We start from the raw sequence: 27565 nt of genomic DNA on the forward strand, positions 1-27565 counted from the left end.
TGGAAGGCTTTGAGGTACTGCTACTTTATAATTTAACCTGGCTCTGAATGTTTTACCATTTAAACTTTTCTGTTGTTCCTCTTTCATGTTTACAGTCATTATTTAAAATCTACAGAAGCACCAATTAACATTTTATTCCATACTATAGTTTCTTTCTAGTCTCATTGCTCTTTCCCCATAAAGTAGCACAGTTTTCTCCTAGGCACGTTTTTGGGGAGCACTTTTCTTTTTGCGGTACGCGGGCCTCTCACTGTTGTGACCTCTCCCGTTGTGGAGCACAGGCTCTGGACACGCAGGCTCAGCGGCCATGGCTCATGGGCCCAGCCGCTCCGCGGCATGTGGGATCTTCCCGGACCAGGGCACGAACCCGTGTCCCCTGCATCGGCAGGCGGACTCTCAACCACTGCGCCCCCAGGGAAGCCCCTGGGGAGCACTTTTATAGATTGTGTTGAGTGCCAAGATTACTATAGGTGTGCTAATATAAATTAATTAAGAAAAGTGATTCAAATCTTGTTTTTGCAATGGGGTATTCAAAGTGTCTGGGGTGATACCAGGTAATTTGCATTTAATTAAAAGTGAAAAGCCTCCTATGTGGAAAATTTGACTAAAATAAAATTCTGAGACCACTAAAGCTAACCCAATAGCAATTTATTTGCAGGCATATGAAAAATTTGATAGTTGTTACATTTGGGTGGGAAGAGTAAGTAGTTTTGATTTCCACTAACAAACATGCACATGCCACACAGGTAAGTGGAAATACAGGCCAAGAAAAAAAATATTTTTTGCCTTAGCTATGTACATAATTAGAAGAGTCTGGGTCAATTCCATAGCTTCTCATGACTCTAGCCCAATACCTAGAGAAAAATAGATCTTTGATACATTTAGAGTATCACTTCTGAGTAATATTCAAATAGGTGAATGTCAGCTGAGCTAATGTTTTCTCATCAACCCCAAAGCTATTGACCATTGAGTAATTAGTTCTAGCTCTTGGCTAGTTAGAGCTCAACATCTGCTCCCTTCATGGTTTCAAAGGAAATGGGAAGGTAATGATATTGCCTTTAAAGTAATTATCAGCAGTTCCTTAGGCTTGATTTATAGAAGTATCTTGTTAAATATGGGACAAATCATTGAAATACGAGACAAAATTCATCAGAATGGTAAATAGGAAATTTTGGTATTAACATGTATTCTTTTTTTTTTTAAATTAATTATTTATTTTTGGCTGTGTTGGGTCTTTGTTTCTGTGCGAGGGCTTTCTCCAGTTGCGGCGAGCGGGGGCCACTCTTCATCGCGGTGCGCGGGCCTCTCACTGTCGCGGCCTCTCTTGATGCAGAGCGCAAGCTCCAGACGCGCAGGCTCAGTAGTTGTGTCTCACAGGCCTAGTTGCTCCACAGCATGTGGGATCTTCCCAGACAAGGGCTCAAACCCGTGTCCCCTGCATTAGCAGGCAGATTCTCAACCACTGCGGCACCAGGGAAGCCCCTAACATGTATTCTTGAGGATAGGTTTCCACGTTGTCGAGACATGGACAGAGCATACTGGGAAAATCTTATTTTCTATTATTAACTTCGTATTTATTTTTCAGAATAGGAATTCATCTTTTATGACCCAACTATGTTCTGATTCCTAAAGGAAGTATTTGATTACTGCAGTCCAAAGACACTGCTTCTGTCAGCTCCTAGGTATTTGTTGCCTCTACATGTTCACACTCCCTTAGAATTATCTTTTCCCCTAATTTTTTTGATGGTAAAATACACATAACATAAAATTACCATCTTAACCATATTTAAGTGTACAGTTTAGTGGTATTAAGTACATTTATATTCTTGAGTAACCATCTCCAATGCTCTTCATCTTGCGAAACAAATTCAATACACATTAAACAGTAACTCTCTACTCCCAGTTATACTTTTTGGTATAAACGCTTTCCAGTTTTATCACTCTAACTGCATTGTAAGCCCGTTGTAGGGAGCAGTCATGTATTAGTTATAAAACATACACATTTGGTACTTACTGTCAGGCACTGTTCCAAGTGCTTTGCAAATAATAACTCGCATAATTGTTCATCTTTGTATGTTGCGGAGGGTCTAGCACGTGCTTTACACGTGGGAGACAAAATATTTGTGGAATGAATTTTGGTACCATTTAAGCATTTCCAAGTGACAGTGGCTGTTCTTCTGGTTGAAAAGTTACCAAAGGAGCCAGGTTACTTTGGGGAAATGATTTGGGGAGTAATCTGACACTGGGTGCAAGTTTAAAGAAGTCCTTTATTTTAGCCACATTTAGGCCAGGTTCCCACTAAGGAAATCTTAGAGTAAAGCTATTCCTGAATGACAGACTATAGGAAGTGACTCAACGCAGTTAAAGTTTTCCTTTCTACCGGGACCAGCGCTCAACTCAAAGAAGACTCAGGAGAAGGGAAGACCCCAGGGCCTCCCCGGGACAGGTCCAAGCCTCCGCCGGAGATAGGGGGTGGGGCCTCGGGCGTGGCGGTGCTTCGGGGGCGGGGCCAGACGGCGGGGCGGGGCCAGACGGCGGGGCGGGGCGGGGCGCGCGCGACTGCACCAGGCGGCGATGGCGGCGGACGGGGACTGGCAGGATTTCTATGAGTTCCAGGAGCCGGCCCTGAGCCTCCAGGACCAGGAGAACTGTAACGCGAGCCCCGAAGCCGAAGCAGGGCCGGGCGGGGGAGGCGACGGCTTCCCAGCGCTGGCCTGCAGCTTGGAGGAAAAGCTGAGCCTGTGTTTCCGTCCCTCTGGTCCGGGTGCTAAGCCCCCCAGGGCGGCCGTGCGGCCCATCACCGAGTACAGCCTCCTGCAGGGGGACGAGTGAGTGCGGGTCCAGGCCGGGAGCGGGCGGGAGCCTCCTCTGCCCCTCGTCCAGCCCCTCGCCCTGTCCGCCGGCCCTCAGTCAGCAGCCTCGGCGGGACTCTGGCCGCAGGCTCCTCCCCGCACCCTCCTTCCGCCTCCATCAACTCCGGGGTCCCGCCCCTCCGTGTTCTCTTACCTCCTTCCTTGGAGCTTTCGGCCTCTGCGCCCCTGGCGATTTAAACCCTGCTCTCCTGGCCCCCAACGAGCCCTTAAACGTCCTCCTCCTTCCTAGAAACCAACCCCTGTTTGGTTTGGAGGGAGTCTTGTACAGAGCCCCGTAGTTAGAGATAGTATGTCCTCGGGCACATGTGTAGACATTCATTCATTCAACCAACCAGCATTTTTTTAAGCGCCTGCTACGTGCCAGAGGCTGCTTCTCACTGGGAATACCAAGATGACTGGACATTACCCCACTCAAGCAGAGGGCAACCTAGGGTGGGAGCTGGATTTGTAAACATTTGTATGGGTGTGACAAACGCTCTAATGCATATATGTACAAAATATAGGAGATTTAGTGTGTGTGTGTGTGTGTGTGTGAGAGAGAGAGAGAGAGTGAGAGGAAGGACTTCATAGGGAAAGAAGTGTGAAAACTGGACCCTGATGGGTGAATGGGAGTTTGCCTGGCAGGTGAAAAAAGGTCTAGCATTCTAGCTCAGGGATACAGCACATGCAAAGGTACCGACGTTGAAGCAGCGTTTTTGCCACAGGAATTTATTGGCTCCGTCTGAGAGCCTAGGTTGAGTGTGAGTTCCCACAGAGGCATAAAGGAAAAGCTCTGGTTATTAATGGCAAGGATCTCCTAGTCTGGTAGGGAGACCAATGCATAAACAGGTAATTATTACAGAATCATCTAAGTGCAATGATAGGAAATTTGCAGGGCTTTATGAGAGCTAGGGGAATGGAGGGACAGAGGTTATTAACTGCCCAGAAACCCAGTTATAATTTGGTTAGATAAGGGTTGTAATTAGGTACCATAGTTTTACTCCAGAAGATACAGAAAGGAATGATGAGAGTGAGGGAATTTGACAATATTGTAATGTAGGGGGAGAGGAGCCCTGGAGAGGCTGAGGGTGAAATTATGGAGTAAACACTGAGGTTGTGGGTAGGGGTGGGTTTTCAGAGCATTGAAGGGATGGAGAGGTTAGGGAAGAATTCTTTTTTTTTTTTTTTTTTTGCGGTACGTGGGCCTCTCACTGTTGTGGCCTGTCCCGTTGTGGAGCACAGGCTCCGGACATGCAGGCTTAGCATCCATGGCTCATGGGCCTAGCCACTCTGCGGCATGTGGGATCTTCCCGGACCGGGGCACGAACCCGTGTCCCCTGCATCAGCAGGCGGACTCTCAACCACTGCGCCACCAGGGAAGCCCAGGGAAGAATTCTTGAGAGAAGGCTTCATGGGCATAGAAGGGGGCTTGTCAGTTTCCTCTGTGAATCAGAAGATTTATCAGGAAGAGGGGGTTGGGAATGGGGGCCTGTAAACATAGCTTAGCAGTGGTTCAGGCCCAGCTACGCTTGGAGACCATATCTTTTTTTTTTTTTTTTTTTTTTAAAGAAGATGTTGGGGGTAGGAGTTTATTAATTTATTTATTTTTGCTGTGTTGGGTCTTCATTTCTGTGTGAGGGCTTTCTCTAGTTGTGGCAAGCAGGGGCCACTCTTCATCGCGGTGGGCGGGCCTCTCACTATCGCGGCCTCTCTTGTTGCAGAGCACAGGCTCTAGACACGCAGGCTCAGTAGTTGTGGCTCACGGGCCTAGTTGCTCCGTGGCATGTGGGATCCTCCCAGACCAGGGCTCGAACCCGTGTCCCCCGCATAAGCAGGCAGATTCTCGACCACTGCGCCACCAGGGAAGCCCCGACCATATCTTTTCATTGCTGCCTCTGTACAGTGTTCTGCCCAGGCATAGAAGGAAGTTTCTGATTGGATATTATACACACAGATATGCATGCAATCAGTGGCAAAAGATGACATTTTAAACAGTCTGTTCCCAAAGATAAGGTAGTGTTATACATAGATTTATATACTCGGAATCACTAGACTCAGGGCATTCTCTGGATTTTAAAATTATATTTATTATATATTTGGGTTTATCAAGAATAACTTCTCAAAACAGATTAGTGGTTTGTACACAGATAAGATTCCCTATTTTTGCATCACCTGTACTGTCTGAAAAGTAGTGTATTTTAGCCTTTGCTTAAATCTTCAGTTGATATAAAACTTAAAAGTTTTGTTACTCTTGAAAATGGTAGAGTAGATGTTATGTTGGTGGTACAGCATGTCCCTTGATCTGGGAATGCATAAGAGAAATCTCTGTCTCTCTTTTCTGAGCTGGTGTTGCTCACCACTCTCATTGTCCCTATTCTATTGCATAAATCTGCTCTCCATTGCTTGATAGAGTCCATTCCTGTTTCTTTCACTAGAGAGAGCTGAGAATTCTTTCACCCAGATAGTGCCTTGCCTTAGGGCACTTTATTTCACTTCTGAGTCCCAGTTTTAGTTTTGGTTAAATACAGATTGTGCTTGTCTGCTAAAGTTTTACTTTAGAAAGGTCTGGTGTGGGATTCAATGTCAGCAGCACTTTGACCTTTGGAAAAGAGCTGCCCTGCTAGTTGTTTATGACTGGCTGTAATACTTTATGATAAGGACGAAGGCAGTTCATGTCTTGACTGGAGAATTCTACAAATCTTTCAGTTAACTCGGCCCTGTGTCCTTCCAACCACAAATGTTCTGGCCCTGGTGAAGACAGAGGACTGTGAATTGTGCTTCATTTTCTTGGTAGATCAAATTCACCCACAGTCAGTTCTACATGAAATCTTCCACTCCACTTGTCCTCTTATTATAGCCTCATTTAAGAAGGAGCAAACAAGCAGACAAAACAAACCTCAAAAACTCTGGACTGTCTTCACCTACTAGAATATGCTAGTAGTTCCTACCCAGGGTTAGATACATGGTCAGTTATTCAGTATTTGCAAATCTTTTACCCAGGAAGATGTGGGCCAGAAACCCAGCAAGTTGAGCATCCAGAAGTGTTGTTTCCAATTTGAGCATGCTGGCATTAGAGGAGATGATTCCTGCAGAGAGGAGGATAGGAATGAACCATGCATATGGGAGATTATCTGGGTAAATGAGTCAGTTTTCTAGAGCTTTTTGGGTTCCCATTTTCATTGAGGCTAATGTGCATTCCAATGCCAAACATCATTTTGGGATTTTTGGCAGTTGTGGTCACATTGCTTCTTCTCTTTAGCACCAAATCCCAATTCGTTAAATCAGTATGCTGTTTCTCTATTTTAAAGCTTGCATTCTTATTTTTATGTCCCTGGTGGTCTTGTTTTTGTATCCTAGTATCTTACATGCTTGGAAAAAAGACCCACCCAATTTTTTAGTGTCTTATTCACAATTGGATACCTGTTATAAATGTTAGGGTGTTTTTTTGTTGTTGTCTTTTTCTTTATGACTTCTATGTGTGTATCTCTGGCCATTAAGTAGCTTATATGTGTAGTGTTTAACTTTACTTACCCTAATTAAATTTCATCTCATTTATATTTCTGAACTCATGTTTTTCATATAACGTCATTTTAAAAAAATGCTGGTTAATACTTTGGGGCTGAGATGAATTTTGGTCATGAAATTGGAGTTTGCAGTCTTTTTTCCGGTGTGGTTTGGGACTTTTCTCAATACAACTCATTTGAATTAATGCTTAGAGTAATAGAGCTGGAAGGAATGTCTGCTATTCTTGTCCAAGCTTCTCGTTTTAAAAAGTCCAGCTAATACCTACAGAGGTTAAGGGACATGGTCAAAGACTCATTGAGGATGAATGTAGACAAGTCTGTTTTCTGAATTTAGTCAAGTGCCCTTTTCATTTTACCCTGTTGCCTCCCCAAAATGCTGTTTGATAATAAGGAAGGGTAACTGCACTGGGTATAATCTGCATTTTATTGTGAACTCCCTTTCTTTCCCTTTTCATCTTATCTTAGTCTTAGCCTATTATAAATTAGATATTAAACCCTAGTCTCACATTGAGACTGAATTCTTTCTCCAGAAAATTCTTTCTCTTTGGTTAGAGAGAGATTATTCATTCTATGAAATAGTCTATATGTTCAGAAGTTACAAAAGAAAAATAAGTATGAAGCACAGTGTATTTACTACCTCTTTTGGCTTGAGAAACATTATTTAACCTTCCTGTGCTTTAGTTTCTATCTGTCAAATGGGGATAGTAACAGTTCTTCATAATACTGTTTTTGAGGATTAAATGAGTTAATGTATGTAAATTGCTTAGAATATATGTAAATTGCTTACTTAGAGCCTGGCACACGATACAGTGGAAATGTCAGCTCTCGACTTTGTGAGAGTTTTCTGGAAATGTCAGCTCTCAGCTTTGTGAGAGTTTTCTATGTCCTGTCACCTTCCCTCAGGACTTCTTGTCAGGCCCAATGATAGGATTTTCCTTTTGTCTTATCCTGGAGCCTCTACTGTTTTTTTTTTTTTTTTTTTGCAGTACGCGGGCCTCTCACTGTTGTGGCCTCTCCCGTTGCAGAGCACAGGCTCCGGACATGCAGGCTCAGTGGCCATGGCTCACGGGCCTAGCCGCTCCGCGACATGTGGGATCTTCCTGGACTAGGGCACGAACCTGTGTCCCCTGCATCGGCAGGCGGACTCTGAACCACTGTGCCACCAGGGAAGCCCTGGAGCCTCTACTTTGTTGTTGCTCTTCTGAGAAACAACAGCCTCCTGTTTTTTTGCTTTGATACTTTTTTTTTTTTTGCGGTACGCAGGCTTCTCACCACTGTGGCCTCTTCCGCCGCGGAGCACAGGCTCCGGACACGCAGGCTCAGCGGCCATGGCTCACGGGCCCAGCCGCTCCGCGGCATGTGGGATCTTCCTGGACCGGGGCACGAACCCGTGTCCCCTGCATTGGCAGGCGGACTCTCAACCACTGCGCCACCAGGGAAGCCCCTGCTTTGATACTTTTTGTTCTCTCTTTCACTGTAGTACTAGGTATCTGTTTAATAATGACATACAGAATGTTAACTTTCATTGATTGTAGTTTTCTTCTTTTTAAGGATTTGGAATGCCCTGACAGATAATTACGGAAATGTAATGCCTGTAGACTGGAAGTCATCCCATACTAGGACCTTGCATTTGCTTACTCTGAACCTCTCAGAAAAAAGGGTAAGTTAGGAATTGCACCAGTAATTTCTGAATAACTGATTCTGATAATGGAACTAAAAAGTAGCATTTCTGTTTAACCACAATTGGTTGAGTTGCTTCTTATTTCCAAGCTTATGGCAATTGGAGTGGCCCTCTTTTGCCATCTCGGTTCTGCTACTGTCAGCTTGCTAGCACTTCCCTCCAATTCTTCCCCAGCACACACTCAACTTTTTTATGTTTAGGTAAATTCTCATCACCTGTGTATGAACAGCAATGATCAGCATTTTTTTCCAGCTTAAATAACAGTTTTGATGTGCTGAGAATACTCAGTAAGAACCCTAGCCTTTGATTTAATATATAGAGGGTACTGGAATATCTACAGAGAATTAACTTTCTGATGAATTTAATGACTTGCTAGATGTGACATATCGTCTGAAGATTGTGTTTTTCTGTGAATATTGGGGAACCTTTAAAAGATTTCAGTTCTTGGCTTTTTAATGTGTTCTTGGCTAACTGTTGGAGGCTGCTATATATATCTTGGAACTGAAAGTGAAGACACCTTGAGTAAGAAGTGTGAGCACAGGTGATAGGACAACAAGGCAGACAGAAAAACGAAGAGAATTGCTTTAAGTGGAAAATCACAGTGTGGTTTAAAACTGATGAGAAACGAGGCTAAATGGAAGTTTCGGGGCCTGACTCTTTAAATTCTTCATCAAATAGCAGTGTAAGCTCATGCCAGGTCTTTTGGCAGGCTCTATTTCATTAAGTGTATTTGTGTAATTACTGGGAGTATAATGCAGTAGGGCTGTGAGTATTTTAAATCATTTTCTGAAATGATTTTCTTAAAAATGTGATTCAGAAAAGCTTGCTCCCTACTATTTTCTCGTAAAATATATAATTCTGACTATATTTCTTTGTATTCTAGTAGATATAGGATTTATTATTTGTTCCAATTATTAATCCCCTTAAGCTGTTTTGCAGGCTGACCTGACATACATTTAGGGAAAGGAATAAAACAAAATATCTTAAGATCTGTGTTCTGTTTATTTGCATCTTAGCTATCATTCTGGGCTTAGTTCAAGTTTCCCTTCCTCTCTGAAGCTTCCTATTACTGTTTTAGCCTTTGCTGATCTCATGGAATTATATAATTTTAGAGTTGGAAGGGACTTTAAAGGACACTTAATCCAGTCTCTCATTTGGGGGGAATTCCCATCTACAGCGTCTCTGACAGATGGTCATTTTGCCATGGCCTCAATCCTGGCACGGAAGGAAAATGCACTCCTCTCTGTGGGAATCGGTTACGCTTGTTGGGGTGTGAAAATTGTAAAGGACTTATCTGTCCCACAGAATTTAGCCCCCTAGTCTCCTGCGTGCTGGTCCTCACAGTGCTTTGTCCGTGTCTCAAATCATTATCGTGTTCTCTTATTATGTATCTGGGTCTGTCATTAGATTGTAACCTCCTGGTAGGTATCTTTGTCTTTCAGTAACCACCACTGTGCCTGGCACATACTGATTACTAAGACAAGTGTTTGTTGAGTGAACAAATGAATAATCTCATCAGTGAGGCTATATAAGGTCAGACACCATGGTGGAAAGTTTTTTTTTTTTTTTTTAATTTTTATTTTTTATTTTTTTAATTTTTTTTATTAGTTTCTGCTTTATAACAAAGTGAATCAGTCATACATATACATCTGTTCCCACATCCCCTCCCTCATGCATCTCCCTCCCTCCCACCCTCCCCATCCCACCCCTCCAGGCGGTCACAAAGCACCGAGCTGATCTCCCTGTGCTCTGCGGCTGCTTCCCACTATCTATCTACCTTACGTTTGGTAGTGTATATATGTCCATGCCTCTCTTTCCCTTTGTCACAGCTTACCCTTCCCCTTCCCCATATCCTCAAGTCCATTCTCAAGTAGGTCTGTGTCTTTATTCCCGTTTTACCCCTAGGTTCTTCATGACATTTTTTTTTTTTTTTAAATTCCATATATATGTGTTAGCATACGGTATTTGTCTTTCTCTTTCTGACTTACTTCACTCTGTATGACAGACTCTAGGTCTATCCACCTCATTACAAATAGCTCAGTTTCGTTTCTTTTTATGGCTGAGTAATATTCCATTGTATATATGTGCCACATCTTCTTTATCCATTCATCCGATGATGGACACTTAGGTTGTTTCCAGCTCTGGGCTATTGTGAATAGAGCTGCAATGAACATTTTGGTACATGACTCTTTTGGAATTATGGTTTTCTCAGGGTATATGCCTAGTAGTGGGATTGCTGGATCATATGGTAGTTCTATTTTTAGTTTTTTAAGGAACCTCCATACTGTTCTCCATAGTGGCTGTACCAATTCACATTCCCACCAGCAGTGCAAGAGTGTTCCCTTTTCTCCACACCCTCTCCAGCATTTATTGTTTCTAGATTTCTTAATGATGGCCATTCTGACTGGTGTGAGATGATATCTCATTGTAGTTTTGATTTGCATTTCTCTAATGATTAATGATGTTGAGCATTCTTTCATGTGTTTGTTGGCAGTCTGTATATCTTCTTTGGAGAAATGCCTATTTAAGTCTTCTGCCCATTTTTGGATTGGGTTGTTTGTTTTTTTGCTATTGAGCTGCATGAGCTGTTTATAAATTTTGGAGATTAATCCTTTGTCAGTTGCTTCATTTGCAAATATTTTCTCCCATTCTGAGGGTTGTCTTTTGGTCTTGTTTATGGTTTCCTTTGCTGTGCAAAAGCTTTGAAGTTTCATTAGGTCCCATTTGTTTATCTTTGTTTTTAGTTCCATTTCTCTAGGAGGTGGGTCCAAAAGGATCTTGCTGTGATTTATGTCATAGAGTGTTCTACCTATGTTTTCCTCTAAGAGTTTGATAGTTTCTGGCCTTACATTTAGGTCTTTAATCCATTTTGAGCTTATTTTTGTGTATGGTGTTAGGGAATGATCTAATCTCATACTTTTACATGTCCCTGTCCAGTTTTCCCAGCACCACTTATTGAAGAGGCTGTCCTTTCTCCACTGTACATTCCTGCCTCCTTTATCAAAGATAAGTTGGCCATATGTGCGTGGGTTTATCTCTGGGCTTTCTATCCTGATCCACTGATCTATCTTTCTGTTTTTATGCCAGTACCACACTGTCTTAATTACTGTAGCTTTGTAGTATAGTCTGAAGTCAGGCAGCCTGATTCCTCCAGCTCCGTTTTTCGTTCTCAAGATTGCTTTGGCTATTCGGGGTCTTTTGTTTTTCCAAACAAAGTTTGAAATTTTTTGTTCTACTTCTGTGAAAAATGCCAGTGGTAGTTTGATAGGGATTGCATTGAATCTGTAGATTGCTTTGGGTAGTAGAGTCATTTTCACAATATTGATTCTTCCAATCCAGGAGCATGGTATATCTCTCCATCTATTTATATCATCTTTAATTTCTTTCATCAGTGTCTTATAATTTTCTGCATACAGGTCTTTTGTCTCCTTAGGTAGGTTTATTCCTAGATATTTTATTCTTTTTGTTGCAATGGTAAATGGGAGTGTTTTCTTGATTTCATTTTCAGATTTTTCATCATTAGTGTACAGGAATGCCAGAGATTTCTGTGCATTAATTTTGTATCCTGCTACTTTACCAAATTCATTGATTAGCTCTAGTAGTTTTTCGGTAGCATCTTTAGGATTCTCTATGTATAGTATCATGTCATCTGCAAACAGTGACAGCTTTACTTCTTCTTTTCCAATTTGGATTCCTTTTATTTCCTTTTCTTCTCTGATTGCTGTGGCTAAAACTTCCAAAACTATGTTGAATAAGAGTGGTGAGAGTGGGCAGCCTTGTCTTGTTCCTGATCTTAGTGGAAATGGTTTCAGTTTTTCACCATTGAGGACAATGTTGGCTGTGGGTTTGTCATATATGGCCTTTATTATGTTGAGGAAAGTTCCCTCTATGCCTACTTTCTGCAGGGTTTTTATCATAAATGGGTGTTGAATTTTGTCGAAAGCTTTCTCTGCATCTATTGAGATGATCATATGGTTTTTCTCCTTCAACTTGTTAATATGGTGTATCACATTGATTGATTTGCGTATATTGAAGAATCCTTGCATTCCTGGAATAAACCCCACTTGATCATGGTGTATGATCCTTTTAATGTGCTGTTGGATTCTGTTTGCTAGTATTTTGTTGAGGATTTTTGCATCTATGTTCATCAGTGATATTGGCCTGTAGTTTTCTTTCTTTGTGACATCCTTGCCTGGTTTTGGTATCAAGGTGATGGTGGCCTCGTAGAATGAGTTTGGGAGTGTTCCTTCCTCTGATATTGTTTGGAAGAGTTTGAGAAGGATGGGTGTTAGCTCTTCTCTAAATGTTTGATAGAATTCGCCTGTGAAGCCATCTGGTCCTGGGCTTTTGTTTGATGGAAGATTTTTAATCACAGTTTCAATTTCAGTGCTTGTGATTGGTCTATTCATATTTTCTATTTCTTCCTGAGTCAGTCTTGGTAGGTTGTGCATTTCTAAGAATTTGTCCATTTCTTCCAGGTTGTCCATTTTATTGGCATAGAGTTGCTTATAGTAATCTCTCATGATCTTTTGTATTTCTGCAGTGTCAGTTGTTACTTCTCCTTTTTCATTTCTAATTCTACTGATTTGAGTCTTCTCCCTTCTTTTCTTGATGAGTCTGGCTAATGGTTTGTCAATTTTGTTTATCTTCTCAAAGAACCAGCTTTTAGTTTGGTTGATCTTTGCTATCGTTTCCTTCATTTCTTTTTCATTTATTTCTGATCTGATCTTTATGATTTCTTTCCTTCTGCTAACTTTGGGGGTTTTTTGTTCTTCTTTCTCTAATTGCTTTAGGTGCAGGGTCAGGTTGTTTACTCGAAATGTTTCCTGTTTCTTAAGGTGGGATTGTATTGCTATAAACTTCCCCCTTAGAACTGCTTTTGCTGCGTCCCATAGGTTTTGGGTCGTCGTGTCTCCATTGTCATTTGTTTCTAAGTATTTCTTGATTTCCTCTTTGATTTCTTCAGTGATCACTTCATTATTGAGTAGTGTATTGTTTAGCCTCCATGTGTTTGTATTTTTTACAGATCTTTTCCTGTAATTGATGTCTAGTCTCATAGCATTGTGGTCGGAAAAGATACTTGATACAATTTCAATTTTCTTAAATTTACCAAGGCTTGATTTGTGACCCAAGATATGATCTATCCTGGAGAATGTTCCATGAGCACTTGAGAAAAATGTGTATTCTGTTGTTTTTGGGTGGAATGTCCTATAAATATCAATTAAGTCCATCTTGTTTAATGTATCATTTAAAGCTTGTGTTTCCTTATTTATTTTCATTTTGGATGATCTGTCCATTGGTGAAAGTGGGGTGTTAAAGTCCCCTACTATGATTGTGTTACTGTCGATTTCCCCTTTTATGGCTGTTAGTATTTGCCTTATGTATTGAGGTGCTCCTATGTTGGGTGCATAAATATTTACAATTGTTATGTCTTCTTCTTGGATCGATCCCTTTATCATTATGTAGTGTCCTTCTTTGTCTCTTCTAATAGTCTTTATTTTAAAGTCTATTTTGTCTGATATAAGAATTGCTACTCCAGCTTTCTTTTGATTTCCATTTGCATGGAATATCTTTTTCCATCCCCTTACTTTCAATCTGTATGTGTCTCTAGGTCTGAAGTGGGTCTCTTGTAGACAGCATATATATGGGTCTTGTTTTTGTATCCATTCAGCCACTCTGCGTCTTTTGGTGGGAGCATTTAGTCCATTTACATTTAAGGTAATTATTGATATGTATGTTCCTATTCCCATTTCCTTAATGGCTTTGGGTTCGTTATTGTAGGTATAGTCCTTCTGTTGTGTTTCTTGCCTAGAGAAGTTCCTTTAGCATTTGTTGTAAAGCTGGTTTGGTGGTGCTGAACTCTCTCAGCTTTTGCTTGTCTGTAAACGTTTTAATTTCTCCATCAAATCTGAATGAGATCCTTGCTGGGTAGAGTAATCTTGGTTGCAGGTTTCTCTCCTTCATCACTTTAATTATGTCCTGCCACTCCCTTCTGGCTTGTAGAGTTTCTGCTGAGAGATCAGCTGTTATCCTGATGGGGATTCCCTTGTGTGTTATTTGTTGTTTTTCCCTTGCTGCTTTTAATATGATTTCTTTGTGTTTAATTTTTGACAGTTTGATTAATATGTGTCTTGGCATATTTCTTCTTGGATTTATTCTGTATGGGACTCTCTGTGCCTCCTGGACTTGATTAACTATTTCCTTTCCCATATTAGGGAAGTTTTCAACTATAATCTCTTCAAATATTTTCTCAGTCCCTTTCTTTTTCTCTTCTTCTTCTGGAACCCCTATAATTCGAATGTTGGTGCGTTTAATGTTGTCCCAGAGGTCTCTGAGGCTGTCCTCTGTTCTTTTCATTCTTTTTTCTTTATTTTTCTCTGCATCAGTTATTTCCACTATTTTATCTTCCACCTCACTTATCCGTTCTTCTGCCTCAGTTATTCTGCTATTGATCCCATCTAGAGTATTTTTCATTTCATTTATTGTGTTTTTAATCGATGCTTGATTCATCTTTAGTTCTTCTAGGTCCTTGTTAACTGTTTCTTGCATATTGTCTATTCTATTTCCAAGATTTTGGATCTGGGAAATAGAATCTTGGATCAGCTTTACTATCATTATTCTGAATTCTTTTTCAGGTAGACTGCCTATTACCTCTTCATTTGTTAGGTCTGGTAGGTTTTTATCTTGCTCCTTCACCTGCTGTGTGTTTTTCTGCTTTCTCATTTTGCTTATGTTACTGTGTTTGGGGTCTCCTTTTTGCAGGCTGCAGATTCGTAGTTCCCGTTGTTTTTGGTGTCTGTCCCCCGTGGCTAAGGTTGTTTCAGTAGGTTGTGTAGGCTTCCTGGTGGGGGGGACTAATGCCTGTGTTCTGGTGGTTGAAGCTCGATCTTGTCTTTCTGGTGGACAGGTCCACGTCTGGTGGTGTGTTTTGGGGTGCCTGTGGCCTTATTATGTTTTTAGGTATCCTCTCTGCTAATGGGTGGGGTTATGTTCCTGCCTTGCTAGTTGCTTGGCATAGGGTGACCAGCACTGTAGCTTGCTGGTCGTTGACTGAAGCTGGGTGCTGGTGTTGAGATGGAGATCCCTGGGAGATTTTCGCTGCTTGATATTATGTGGAGCTGGGAGGTCTCTTGTGGACCCGTGTCCTGAAGTTGGCTCTCCCACTTCAGAGGCACAGCACTAACTCCTGGCTGCAGCACCAAGAGCCTTTCATCCACCCGGCTCAGAATAACAGTGAGAAAAAGTAGAAAGAAATAATTAGTAGAAGAAAGAAAGAGAGATTGAAAGAAAGGAAGAAGGGAAGTAAGGAAGGAAGGAAGGAAGAAAGAAAGAAAGGAGGGAGGGAGGAAGGATGGAAAGAAAGGAAAGAAAGGAGGGAGGGAGGGAGGAATGAAAGCAAAAGGAAGAGTGAATGGAAGAAGAGAGGGAGGGAGGGAGGAAGGAAAGAAAGAAAGACAGGAGGGAGGGAGGGAGGGAGGAAGGAAAGAAAAAGAAAGTGGAAAGAAGGAGGGTGGGAGGGAGGGAGGGATGGAGGAAAGAAAAAGAAAGAAGGAAAGGAGGAGCGGAGGGAGGGAGGGAGGAAGGGAAGGGAGGAAAAAAAGAAAGAGCAGGTAAAGTAAAATAGAATAAAGTATGAAATATAGTAGCGTTATTAAAATTAAAAAGTAATTATTGAAAAAAAACACGGACCGAAAGAACCCTGGGACATATGGTGGAAGCAAAGCTATACAGAGAGAATCTTACACAGAAGATTACACATACACATTCACAAAAAGAGAGCAGGGGGAAAAATCAAAAATCTTGCTCTCCAAGTCCACCTCCTCGATTTGGGATAATTCGTTGTAAAAAGAGGAAAAGGGCGAAAAGTCTGAAATCTTGCTAAGTCCACCTCCTTAATTTGAGATAATTTGTTGTAAAAAGAGGAAAAAAAAAGGGGGGAAAGTCTTAAATCTTGTCCTCAAGGTCCACTTCCTCAATTTGGGATGATTCGCTGTCCATTCATGCACTCCACAGACGCAGGGCACATCAAATGGACCGTGGAGCTTTAATCCGCTGCCTCGGAGGCTGCACAGAGAGATTTCCCTGTCTCTGCTCTCACAGCTCCCGGGTCTCAGCCTTGGACCTGGCCCCGCCTCTGCGCGTAGGTCGCCGGAGGGCGTCCGTTCTTCGCTCAGACAGGACGGGTTTAAAGGAGCCGCTGATTCGGGGGCTCTGGCTCACTCAGGCAGAGGGGAGGGAGGGGAATGCCCTCTCCTCGCGCACCAGGCAACAAAAGGGAAAAAAGTCTCTTGCCTCTCCGGTAGCTCCAGACCCTTTCCCCGGACTCCCTCCGGGCTAGCACTAACCCCTTCAGGGTCTCTTCCTGCCGCCAGCCCCAGACCTCTCCCTGCGCTCCGACTGAAAGCCGATACCCGAGCCTCAGCTCCCAGCCCCGCCGATACCCGAGCCTCAGCTCCCAGCCCCGCCCGCCCTGGCGGCCGAGCAGACAAGTCTCTCAGGCTGGTGTGTGCCTGAGGGCACCGATCCTCTGTGCCAAAATCTCTCTGCTTTGCCCTCCACACCCCTGTTGCTGTGCTCTCCTCCGCTACTCCGAAGCTTTCCCCCTCCGCCACCTGCAGTCTCCGCCCTCGAAGGGGCTTGTAGTGTGTAGAAACCTTCCCTCCTTCACGGCTCCCTCCCACTGGTGCAGGTCCCGTCCATATCCTATTGTCTCTGTTTATTCTTTTTTTCTTTTGACCTACCCAGGTATGTGGGGAGTTTCTTGCCTTTTGGGGGGTCTGAGGTCTTCTGTCAGCGTTCAGTAGGTGTTCTGTTGGAGTTGTTCCACGTGTAGATGAATTTCTGATGTATCTGTGGGGAGGAAGGTGATCTCCGCGTCTTACTCTTCCGCCATCTTCCTCCGGCTCCGGAAAGTTTTTTTAAAATGTTTTCTGTATTATTTAACATAGTGTTGAATCCACAATAGCCAGTCAATGAGTACTTTTTTGTTTGACATGTTAAAAAATAGTAGAGAAGAGATCTTTTTATAGTTTCAAAGGGAAGTACATTAGTAGCATGAATGGAACACTCTAATCCAGTTTCAATGAATGTTGTTATTTGGTTACCTCTGGGGACATCACTCCCTTTATCTGCCTTTTGACTGTTTTCAGTGCTACAGCAATGGCATAGCCAAGGGTAGTGATTAGTAATGATGTGGAGTTTAGTACTAGTACTGGTTGTGAAAGCCTTAACTGGAAAACTCAGCAAGTTAAAATGGACAAGTGATCATCTAACATCTGTCTGTCTTGACATGACTACCCAGGTGATGAATACAACTGAGATGAGAAGTCTAGTCCTCAGGAATGAGTAGCACACATTAAGTTCCTGAAGAACAAATGCACAACAAGGTATGAAATAAGAAGCAACCATGTTATTAGGTAGCATATAATTAATGTTTTTTTTTTTTTTTTTTTTTTTTGCGGTACGCGAGCCTCTCACTGTTGTGGTCTCTCCCATTGTGGAGCACAGGCTCCGGACGTGCAGGCTCAGCGGCCATGGCTCACGGGCCCAGCCGCTCCGTGGCATGTGGGATCTTCCCGGACTGGGGCACAAACCCATGTCCCCTTCATTGGCAGGCGGACTCTCAACCACTGCGCCACCAGGGAAGCCCCAGAAGCATTCTTTAGATTATTCCAGTTGTATAACAGTGTCTGTATGAAATTTTTTTTAATTAATTAATTTTATTATTTATTTATTTTTGGCAGTGTTGGGTTTTTGTTGCTGTGTGCAGGCTTTCTCTAGTTGCGGCGAGTGGGGGCTACTCTTCGTTGTGATGCGCAGGCTTCTCATTGTGGTGGCTTCTCTCATTGCGGAGCACGGGCTCTAGGTGCACGGGCTTCAGTGGTTGTAGTGCATGGGCTCAGTAGTTGTGGCTCGTGGGCTCTAGAGCGCAGGCTCAGTAGTTGTGGTGCATGGGCTTAGTTGCTCCGCGGCATGTGGGATCTTCCTGGACCACGGCTCAAACCCATGTCCCCTGCATTGGCAGGCGGATTCTTAACCACTGTGCCACCAGGGAAGTCCCCTATATGAAATTTTTGACAAAAGGGGAAGAGGTTTCTTTTTGGTTAGGATGAGAAAAACAGGAAACCGTAGTTCCCTAGATTTGTTTTTAATTTTTTTTTCATTGATGTTTAAGATGGCACACTTCTAAATTTGATGGGTCTTTTCTAGAGTAAGGCAACTGGTACATTCCAAGTTCTTACATGGGCACATTTTTTCCATTTGAGGCAGCTTCAGTTTTATAGAGGGAAACAGAACCATGGCTCTGTATCTAAACCTGGCATAGGAAGAAGTGATGGGAATGCTTGGCAAAGAGGCACATTGATGCCGAATGGGAGCGTGAATGATGATACCCATGACAGCCAAGGTTAGTTTTCAAAGCCCGAAAGGGATTCCAGCCCTTAGCATATGCCATCTCTGTGGGGAATGGGCTTGGCTCCCTCTCTGGAAAGATGGTCTGGGATCATTATTTCTGTTGTCATGGAAATTTATTCTAATGGCTTATTGGTATCACTCATGTGTTTTGGCAATAGCTGTAAACCTGTTCTAAATCCAGTGCCATTCTTTTTTTTTTTTTTTTTTTTTTTTTTTTTTTTTTTTTTTTTTTTTTGCATTACGTGGGCTTCTCACTGCTGTGGCCTCTCCCGTTGCGGAGCACAGGCTCTGGACATGCAGGCCCAGCAGCCATGGCTCACGGGCCTAGCCGCTCTGCGGCATGTGGGATCTTCCCAGACCGGGGCACGAACCCGTGTCCCCTGCATCGGCAGGCGGACTCTCAACCACTGCGCCACCAGGGAAGCCCCAGTGCCATTCTTGATCATGCTTATGTGATAGAATGCTTCTAAATCATTTTGCCTTGGGAACATCTCCTGTGCTGTGTTTTTCCTTTTATCATGAGGATTTCTTCAGGGACAGGGACTTTGTTTAATGCACCTTTTTATCTTCAAGAGTAGAAACAGAAGATAATAATGCCTTCCTTAGGAGTAATTTTAAAATGAAAATTTTCACTTGTCTATAAGGGGGAAAAATAAGACAAAACTATGGTCCTCAAGTCACAACATAGAGTTGTGATTTTGGGGGAGGGTGTTGAAGTTTTAGGATCAGTGAATGTAATTGTTAGGTACTCTGCATCATCGTACACCCTCGTGTGGCACTTTTCATCTCCACTTCTACTATCTTGAAATCAAACATCCTCTCTCATCAAGAGCCAAATCTCTTGACCTTTCTCCTTTCTTATTAACAGGATAACTGTCTAGTTTAAAAAAGTGAGCTAAAGCTATAGGACTTAACATGAAAAAGCAGCCTCTGCCCTACTTACCTCATAATCTTTGATTTCCATTTACCTGAGGCAACCACTTTCAACTACTTCAACTGTTTAGTCCAGCAGATAACATTCTCCTATCATTTTACTTGATTTTATTCAACTTTAGACTTTATTCATTTACTTTCTACCCAGAGGATGATGGTTTAGCACTCTCAAAATCTTCCCTCTAGCCCTCCAACCACAACCCTCACAAAAACTTTTGCTTCCGTCATCTTCCCAATATAATTATGTCAAAATTTTTGGTTATATTAACCTTCATAATTCATATTGACCTTTCTTTTAAAAATTAATTAATTTATTTATTTTTGGCTGTGTTGGGTCTTTGTTGCTGCACGTGGGCTTTCTCTAGTTGAGGCGAGTGGGGGCTACTCTTTGTTGCGGTGTGCGGGCTTCTCCTTGCAGTGGCTTCTCTTTATTGTGGAGCATGGGCTCTAGGCACACGGGCTTCAGTGGTTGTGGCACGAGGACTCAGTAGTTGTGGCTCATGGGCTTAGTTGCACCGCAGCATGTGGGATCTTCCCGGACCAGGGCTTGAACCCGTGTGCCTTGCATTGGCAAGTGGATTCTTAACCACTGAACCACCAGGGAAGCCCTATATTGACTATATAAATGTTCACATTTAAGTACATTTTATGATTGCATGTCCTCTTTTTTTTGTTTTTTTTTTGTTTTTTTGTTTTTCTTAAGGTAGTAATAATTGCCTTTTTGTGGTTATCATTAGCTCACAAATTCAACCTCAACAGAGCCATAAAAGTCATTTTAGTAAGTGAAACACACTAGGTAATCTGTCAGGCTTTCTTTCTCTTTTTCTTTCATGCTTTTCTTGATTCCTTCTGCAGTAACAATTCTAATCTGAACTGGCTACTCTCCAGTTTAGCACCACAGTCATCATTCTGGGATCTTTATTTCACTGTCATTATAAGAATTCCCTTCACCTCTTTCTTGTGTTAGATCCTATGTCTGCTTCTTTTTTGGTTATCCTCCTGGTTTTAATGGAACATACTCTGCATGGCTTTCTGAGAAAGGGTACCTGAGAGGTAAATTCTTTGAGAAATTGAATGTCTGAAAATCTCTGTATTTTAACACCCTACCGAATTGTTAGTTTAGCTGGATATAGGATTCTAGGGTGGGATTTATTGAAACATGGAAATTGCATTGATTTTTTAAGTCTCTGTTGTTGCTGTTGAGAATTCAAATGATGTGTTGATTTCTTATCCTTTTAATGTGATGGTTTTTTCTCTCTGGAAGCTTTTAGGGTTTTTTTTCTTCCCCCACACAGCTTTTTGAAATTTCATATGTTGAAGGCCATGTCCAGGCCTTTCCTAGCCTGATGGTGCAGTGAGAAATCAAATGTGGAGGTGTGTCATCACTGTGGTGCAGCATGGCATTGCAGTATGTGGTAGCAGATAGAGCTGGAGTGCTGATGTGGGTCCTCCCCCAGCCTAATGTTATGAAAGGCAGCACATCAGTGTTTTTCTTTGCACTTCTCACCTGCAGGTTTCTTATTCTGTGGGGTGTATTCACCATTAAACTTCAGACCTGTGAGGAGCTAGGGAGGCAGTAGGGACCTACATCCATCCAACTGTATCTTCAATTTTTATATATATCCTCTGTACTGGTAAATAATTTTCCCAGGTAAAATATATATTTTTTAAATTATGTGCTATCTGCTAGAACTACATGGTTGCTTCTTACATAGTTCCTAGTTGCCCATTTGTTCTTTGGGAACTCAGTGTGCCACTCCTTCTGATGAAGAGTTCTAATTTGTTCTGTTCATCGTCTGAATGGTCATGTCATGATGGATAGATGATCACTTGTCCATTTTAATCTGCTGGATTTTCCAGGTCAGGCCTTTATAGTTAGTAAAGGTGAGGTCATTATTATAGGGGCTGTTGATGTTCATGTGGGCAGGCTAAGAGACACCATATGAGGTAGACATGGTGCAATACCCTGGTGGTGGCAACAGCAAGCAGCCCTTTAGCACCCTTAGGCAGGAAGAGAGGTAAGGAGAGGGAGAAGTTACCAGAACCTGGGGAGAGTAGCTATGGGAGAGAGGTCAGCTTGACAGGAGCTGCAGCCTTTGGAATCTGGTAGGGAGGGAGACAGCAGAATAAATGCCCAGCCCTTCCCCTCCTGCCTTCCAGTCTCCTGCTAGTGTCTACCAGTGTGTTAACCCACCTGGAAGCCAGAAGTCAAGGGCATCCTTTGATGTAGCCCATAAAGGTCAGCCTCCGGGGGCACGATTGGGGAGAAAAACGGTAGTAAGGCAAAGAGAAAATCTCCAGCATAGTTTGGTTTAAAGATATTTTTGGAACCTAGAAATACTCTTTTTTGGAAGAAGAGATAGATATTCAACTGGAAGGGCTCAGTATGATCCTCGTGGACAGTTCCCATCTGCCAGGGAGTTGATTACTTATCTTTTGCTCTGTTAAAGTTAGTTACTTGCAAACTAACTTCTGTGTTTTCTTTGGAATTTTTACATATACTAATCTTCCTATTAGATCATTAATTAAATAACATTTGCCCCTGTCTCCGGCCCCTCCCCCCCACCATTTGCTATAATTCCCTACAAATTGCTATCGAACACCATACATTTTTGTACTTCCTAGACACCCTTCCCCTTGGAATAAATAGCTAAGTGTGTGTCCGTTTGGGCAAGAGGGGATATATGCAGCACCTTAATTTCATATTTATTCTTCATTCCTCTCATTTCTGTTTGGGATGACTATGCAAGCACCTCACACACTGCCTGGTACAGAGCAGCTGTAATAATATCTGCCTTTTGAAGCTCTCAGCAGATGCTTCCCTCTGCAGCCTCCTTTACCCAGATGCTTCGACTTTGTTGTGATCAGAATGTCCTCCTCTTAACAGTGGGTAGTTTTTGTTTTTAGACGAGTGACAGCTTGCTCTTTGATACCTCAGACGATGAGGAGCTGAGAGAACAGCTGGATATGCATTCAATCATCGTCTCCTGCGTTAACGACGAGCCCCTCTTCACGGCAGACCAGGTACAAAGGAGAATCCCATCCATCAAGGGAAGGGATCCTCGGCTGAAAAACGATTTCTTATTGTGGCCATAAGTGATGGGGTGTTGGAATTTACTTATTTCTATTGTATTTTCCGGTAATACAGGCTTAACAGTTTTCTCCTGAGGAAAGAAGAAAGTATATGTAATCTGAAGCAGTTGGATTACGTTACTTGGGAAGATTTTTCAATATATGCAATTTTCCAAGATAAGCATTGTTAAAATAGTACAGCGGGTTACTTTAAAAGAGGGTTATTGCTTACACTGGAATCAGAAAAAATCCTGTGAATTTTCTTCTTTTTTACATTTAACCAGACATGGGCAAACTATATCTGTGCAGAAATTATCTAGTTTCTCTAAAACCTATGTAGAAATCATTAGCACTTATTGTAAGTCTTTATTGTGTACCCAGGAAAGAAGTGAGCATTAATCCTGTGGAATGCTCTAATAATGTCAACCCTGTATTCATTTAAAACCAGTTGAATCAGCTTTCTCATTTTCTGAATACTCTTCCCACTTCTGCTGTATTGTCACACTGTGGTGCAAGAGTTTCTTCCTGAAGTCAAGTGTTCCACGGCTACTGGAACTGTGAGTTCTACCACACTGTATTTTTAGGCTGGAAAGACAAGGCCGGTAAAGAGAGATATTGTGGCAAGACTGGGAGGAGTATGTTAAAAATGTGTCATTTTGATGCTCCTTAGCCATATTTGTGGTTGGATTGTCTGAAGCTTGGAAAGAGCATGGTGCTTAAAAAACAAGATAGTAAGTTAGAGGGCTGAGTGCGGTACAGCCTGATATTCCAGGGAAAGTTCATTCTCTCCTCTGTACTCTGCCTGAAAACCATAAACTATCTCTGCTTTTAAGACTGAGAGAGGACTTCCCTGGTGGTGCAGTGGTTAAGAATCCGCCTGCCAATGTAGGGGACACGGGTTTGAGCCCTGGTCTGGGAAGATCCCACATGCCGCGGAGCAACTAAGCCCGCGAGCCACAACTACTGAGCCCATGATCCATAATGAAGCCCGCGTGCCTAGAGCCTGTGCTCCACAACAAGAGAAGCCAACGCAACGAGAAGCCTGCGCACCGCAACGAAGAGTAGCCCCCGCTCGCCACAACTAGAGAAAGTCTGCGCACAGCAACAAAGACCCAACGCAGCCATAAATAAGTAAATAAATTAAAAAAAAAAAAAAAAGGACAGAGAGAAACAGATTCTGTAGCCTCTTTCAGTGTCTCATTTTCCTGTTTAAAATTCCTATTTTGGAAACTCTTCTTACTAATTAGCATAATCCCCACTCGCTCAGGTTTACCTGTTTTTCCTTAGTACTAAGTGTTATACGTTAGGCTCGATGATTCATATTGTATTTTTTTTTTTTTTTTTTTTTTTTTTTTTTTTTTTGCGGTACATGGGCCTCTCACTGTTGTGGCCTCTCCTGTTGCGGAGCACAGGCTCCGGATGCGCAGGCTCAGCGGCCATGGCTCACGGGCCTAGCCGCTCCGCGGCATGTGGGATCCTCCTGGACCGGGGCATGAACCCGTGTGCCCTGCATCGGCAGGCAGACTCTCAACCACTGCGCCACCAGGGAAGCCCCATACTGTATTTTTTTAAATAGTTTTTTTTAAACTCTTAGGTCCATTTTTTTAAAAAAAATTATTTTTATTTTTATTGAAGTATAGTTGATTTACAATATTGTGTTAGTTTCAGGTATACAGCAAAGTGATTTGTTTATATATGTATGTATATATCTGTATCTTTAGATTCTTTTCCACTATAATTTATTACAGTATATTCAATATAGTTCCCTGTGCTGTACAGTAAATCCTTGTTTATCTAGTTTATATATATGGTAGTGTGTATCTGTTAATCCCACACTCCTAATTTATCCCTCCCCCTCCCCTTCGGTAACCATAAGTTTGTATTCTGTGTCTGTGAGTCTGTTTGTTTTGTAAATAAGTTCATTTGTACTATTTTTTAGATTCCACATATGAGTGATATCATATAATATTTGTCTTTCTCTGACTTACTTCACTTAATGTGATACTCTCCAAGTCCATCCATGTTACTGCAAATGGCATTATTTCATTCTTTTTTTATGGCTGAGTAATATTCCATTGTGTATATATATACCACATCTTCTTTACCCATTTATCTGTTGATGGGCACTTGGGTTGCTTCCATGTTTTGGCTATTGTAAATAGCCAATTTTCACTGAGTTCTGTATCCTTCTCAACTTCTGGAATTTGGAACAGGACAAGAAACCGCTCTAAGATTTGAGCAACACAGCATATGACAGTGGATCATTGTTTCGAAAGCAGATATATTTCTGAAATTTTCCTGCTTTCGCATAGCTTTTTTTTCCTCTTTAAACTTCTACATTTAAAGTAATTATTAAATATACCTTTATTTTCCATTGAATTAATATATGAAATTCTTTTCCTGCTGTTAAAGGAAAATTTTGCTACCATAGAGGTAATTTCTTTACATATAAATTTTTTTACACTGTTGTATTTTTTAAATTTTATGTCAATTTTATTAAATAGCTTTAGATTGAGCACTTGGATGTGGTATATGGTAAATCTTCTGTCACTTGCTTTCTTTTAAGTATAACTATGATCTGGTTCTGGCATGTCTGAAGTAGATTATATGTGTGTTTGTAGCACCATTTCTCAGACATTACAAGATCTGATAGGGCCTACTGAATCCTGATGGACATATTAAATCATATTTTGTCTATTTTTGTGTTTAGTGTATTGTAACTTTTTTCTTTGATAAACCATGTGTACTCTTACAGTCAATTTTTGTTATTGAGAACGCTGACTCCTGCACACTGTTGGTTAATGGAGACTTTAGTGTACTTCTACTGTGGTTGCTTCAGATGAGTGCCGTGTTACAGGTGGGTCATTTTCCCTATGTGTATTTAATTAACAGTGGTTTGTATATTTTGGAAGGTGATTGAAGAAATCGAAGAAATGATGCAGGAGTCACCAGACCCAGAAGATGATGAAACACCCACCCAGTCAGATCGGCTTTCAATGCTTTCCCAGGAAATTCAAACTCTTAAGAGGTCTAGTACAAGCAGTTATGAAGAGAGTAAGAAGCCTGACTTAAATCAGTACTCTTTGTGCTTTTGTATACCTCAGCCATGTAGTGGGACCATCTCCAGAAGTCTTTGGCTCTCACAGCCTGGGTTATGTACCCTTCCCCTGCCTTCCAGTGATACTCAGGGCATATATTCATCATTGTTCAGGGACTGTGTCATACTCACCTTTTGAATACTGTATTTGTCTGCTTGGGCTGCTGTAACAAAGTATCACAGGCTGGGTGACTTAAACCACAGAAATTTGTTTCTTACAGTTCTGGAGGCTAGAAGTCCGAGAGCAAGGTGTTAAGCAGGTCTCATTTCTTCTGAGGCCTCTTCCTTCTGTGCTCACATGGACTTTCCTATGTGTATCTGTGTCCTAATCTTCTCATTTTTAAGGGCATCAGTCACGTTGGATTAAGGCTCACCCTAATGGTTTCATTTTAACTTAATTATCTCTTTGAAGACCCTATCTCCAAATACAGTCATATTCTGAGGTACTGAGGGTTAGAACTTCAATGATGTCCTCTCACATAAAGGGAAGTGCTGAGAAAAAACTGAAAGGGGGTTTCAGGGAATATTCTTCCCTTCATCTTCCCAGTTCTCAGTAAAACTCACACATTGGGGCATATGTGTTTAAATATACATTTAGCTTAACACAACATTGTAAAGCAACTATACTCCAGGACTTCCTTGGTGGTCCAGTGGTTAAGACTCCGCCTTTCAATGCAGGGGTTGCGAATTCGATCCCTGGTCAGGGAACTAAGATCCCATATGCTGCGCGGTGCGACAAAAAAACAAAGAAAGTGCATCTATATACTCCAATGAAAATTAATAAAAAATATGTATTTAGCTTAATTCTTTCAAATTGCCTTCTCCTCTCTTCAGAAGTGTCCCAGAGCCCTGCTAAGTTGCTTGTGATTTCTTGTCAGCAGGTATTTTCTGTACCCCTCCTCTGCTTTTGTGTTTGTTCTTTTTCTTTTACAAGCTTATTAAGTCTTGACTGAACTACTATTCATGGAATGATTGATTTTTTTTAACATCTTTTTTGGAGTATAATTGCTTTACTGATTTTTAGACAAGTAAAAAAAATTTGTTATACTTTTCTTCTCAGCCATTTGAGAAGTAACTTTGCCCACCTACCTCTCCTCAGACCTGCCCACCAGAAGTTTGAGGAGTCTGAGAAGATCATGAACAATTTAATTACTTAGAATATGATTTTTTGCTCTTTGGCATTAAACACCTTGTTGTGCTGCCTTGAAACATTTTGGTCTTAGTGTCTGCTGTGCTTTGCTTTTTGGTCATAGGAATGAAAAGGCTGTCCGTATCTGAATTAAATGAACTGCTGGAAGAAATCGAGACGGCCATCAAGGAGTACTCTGAAGAGCTGGTGCAGCAGCTGGCCCTGCGAGATGAACTGGAGTTTGAAAAGGAAGTGAAGAACAGCTTTATTTCAGTTCTCATTGAAGTGCAGAACAAACAGAAAGAGCACAAAGAAACAGCCAAAAAGAAAAAGAAACTCAAGAAGAGCAGCTCTCAGAATGGGAAGAATGAGAGGAGTCACCTGCCTGGCACAGTAAGTGATGTTTTGCGCGTAGCATCGCACACTGGAAACGGCTTCAGTGGTCATTCCAGTGCTCCAGGCCAGCAGAGGCAGGCAGGGCCCGTGCATACAGGAGTAGGGGTGCTTCTCACCAGAGAGCTAAAGAGATTCTGTTCAAGAATGCCACGGAGCTCTGCTCCTCCAGAAAGGTGTTTTCTTGGTGAGGGCATAATGGTTCTCTGGATAATTCAATGCTGAAATATTTAGGAGGGAGGTAAGTGGAAGGAAGAGGAGGAATAAAGGAGAATGTTTGAAAGAAAAGAAGCATTAGCAGGTGACCATTCAATACATCAGAGTGTTAATAGGGGTGCTTTATGTTCGGCTGGTGGGCAAATGAATGGTATTGCTTTCTTGTTTTTGCTTATGTCTTGTGAGTTGTATAGTAGAAAAGAAAGGGGTGCTTTTAGAGGTAGCTGAACTGTGCTGAGCCTAAAAGCATAGGTT

At 42.0% G+C, this 27565-nt stretch overlaps 1 protein-coding gene across 1 annotated transcript in view; it reads left to right on the plus strand.

The window, feature by feature from the left end:
- Window positions 1–2574: 2574 nt before the first annotated feature.
- Window positions 2575–27565, plus strand: part of FEZ2 (fasciculation and elongation protein zeta 2) — a gene marked incomplete at both ends in the record, with an annotated part of 54882 nt that continues 29891 nt past the window's right edge. Inside the window, 5 exons of the mRNA XM_079720713.1 lie at window positions 2575–2828; window positions 7928–8036; window positions 22311–22427; window positions 25388–25529; window positions 26826–27094. Of these exons, the coding sequence (XP_079576839.1) occupies window positions 2575–2828; window positions 7928–8036; window positions 22311–22427; window positions 25388–25529; window positions 26826–27094 (891 nt within the window). The remainder of the gene's footprint in view (window positions 2829–7927; window positions 8037–22310; window positions 22428–25387; window positions 25530–26825; window positions 27095–27565) is intronic.

The sequence above is a fragment of the Hyperoodon ampullatus genome, assembly GCF_949752795.1.
Source record: "Hyperoodon ampullatus genome assembly, chromosome: 15".
Classification (NCBI taxonomy): Eukaryota; Metazoa; Chordata; class Mammalia; order Artiodactyla; family Ziphiidae; genus Hyperoodon; species Hyperoodon ampullatus.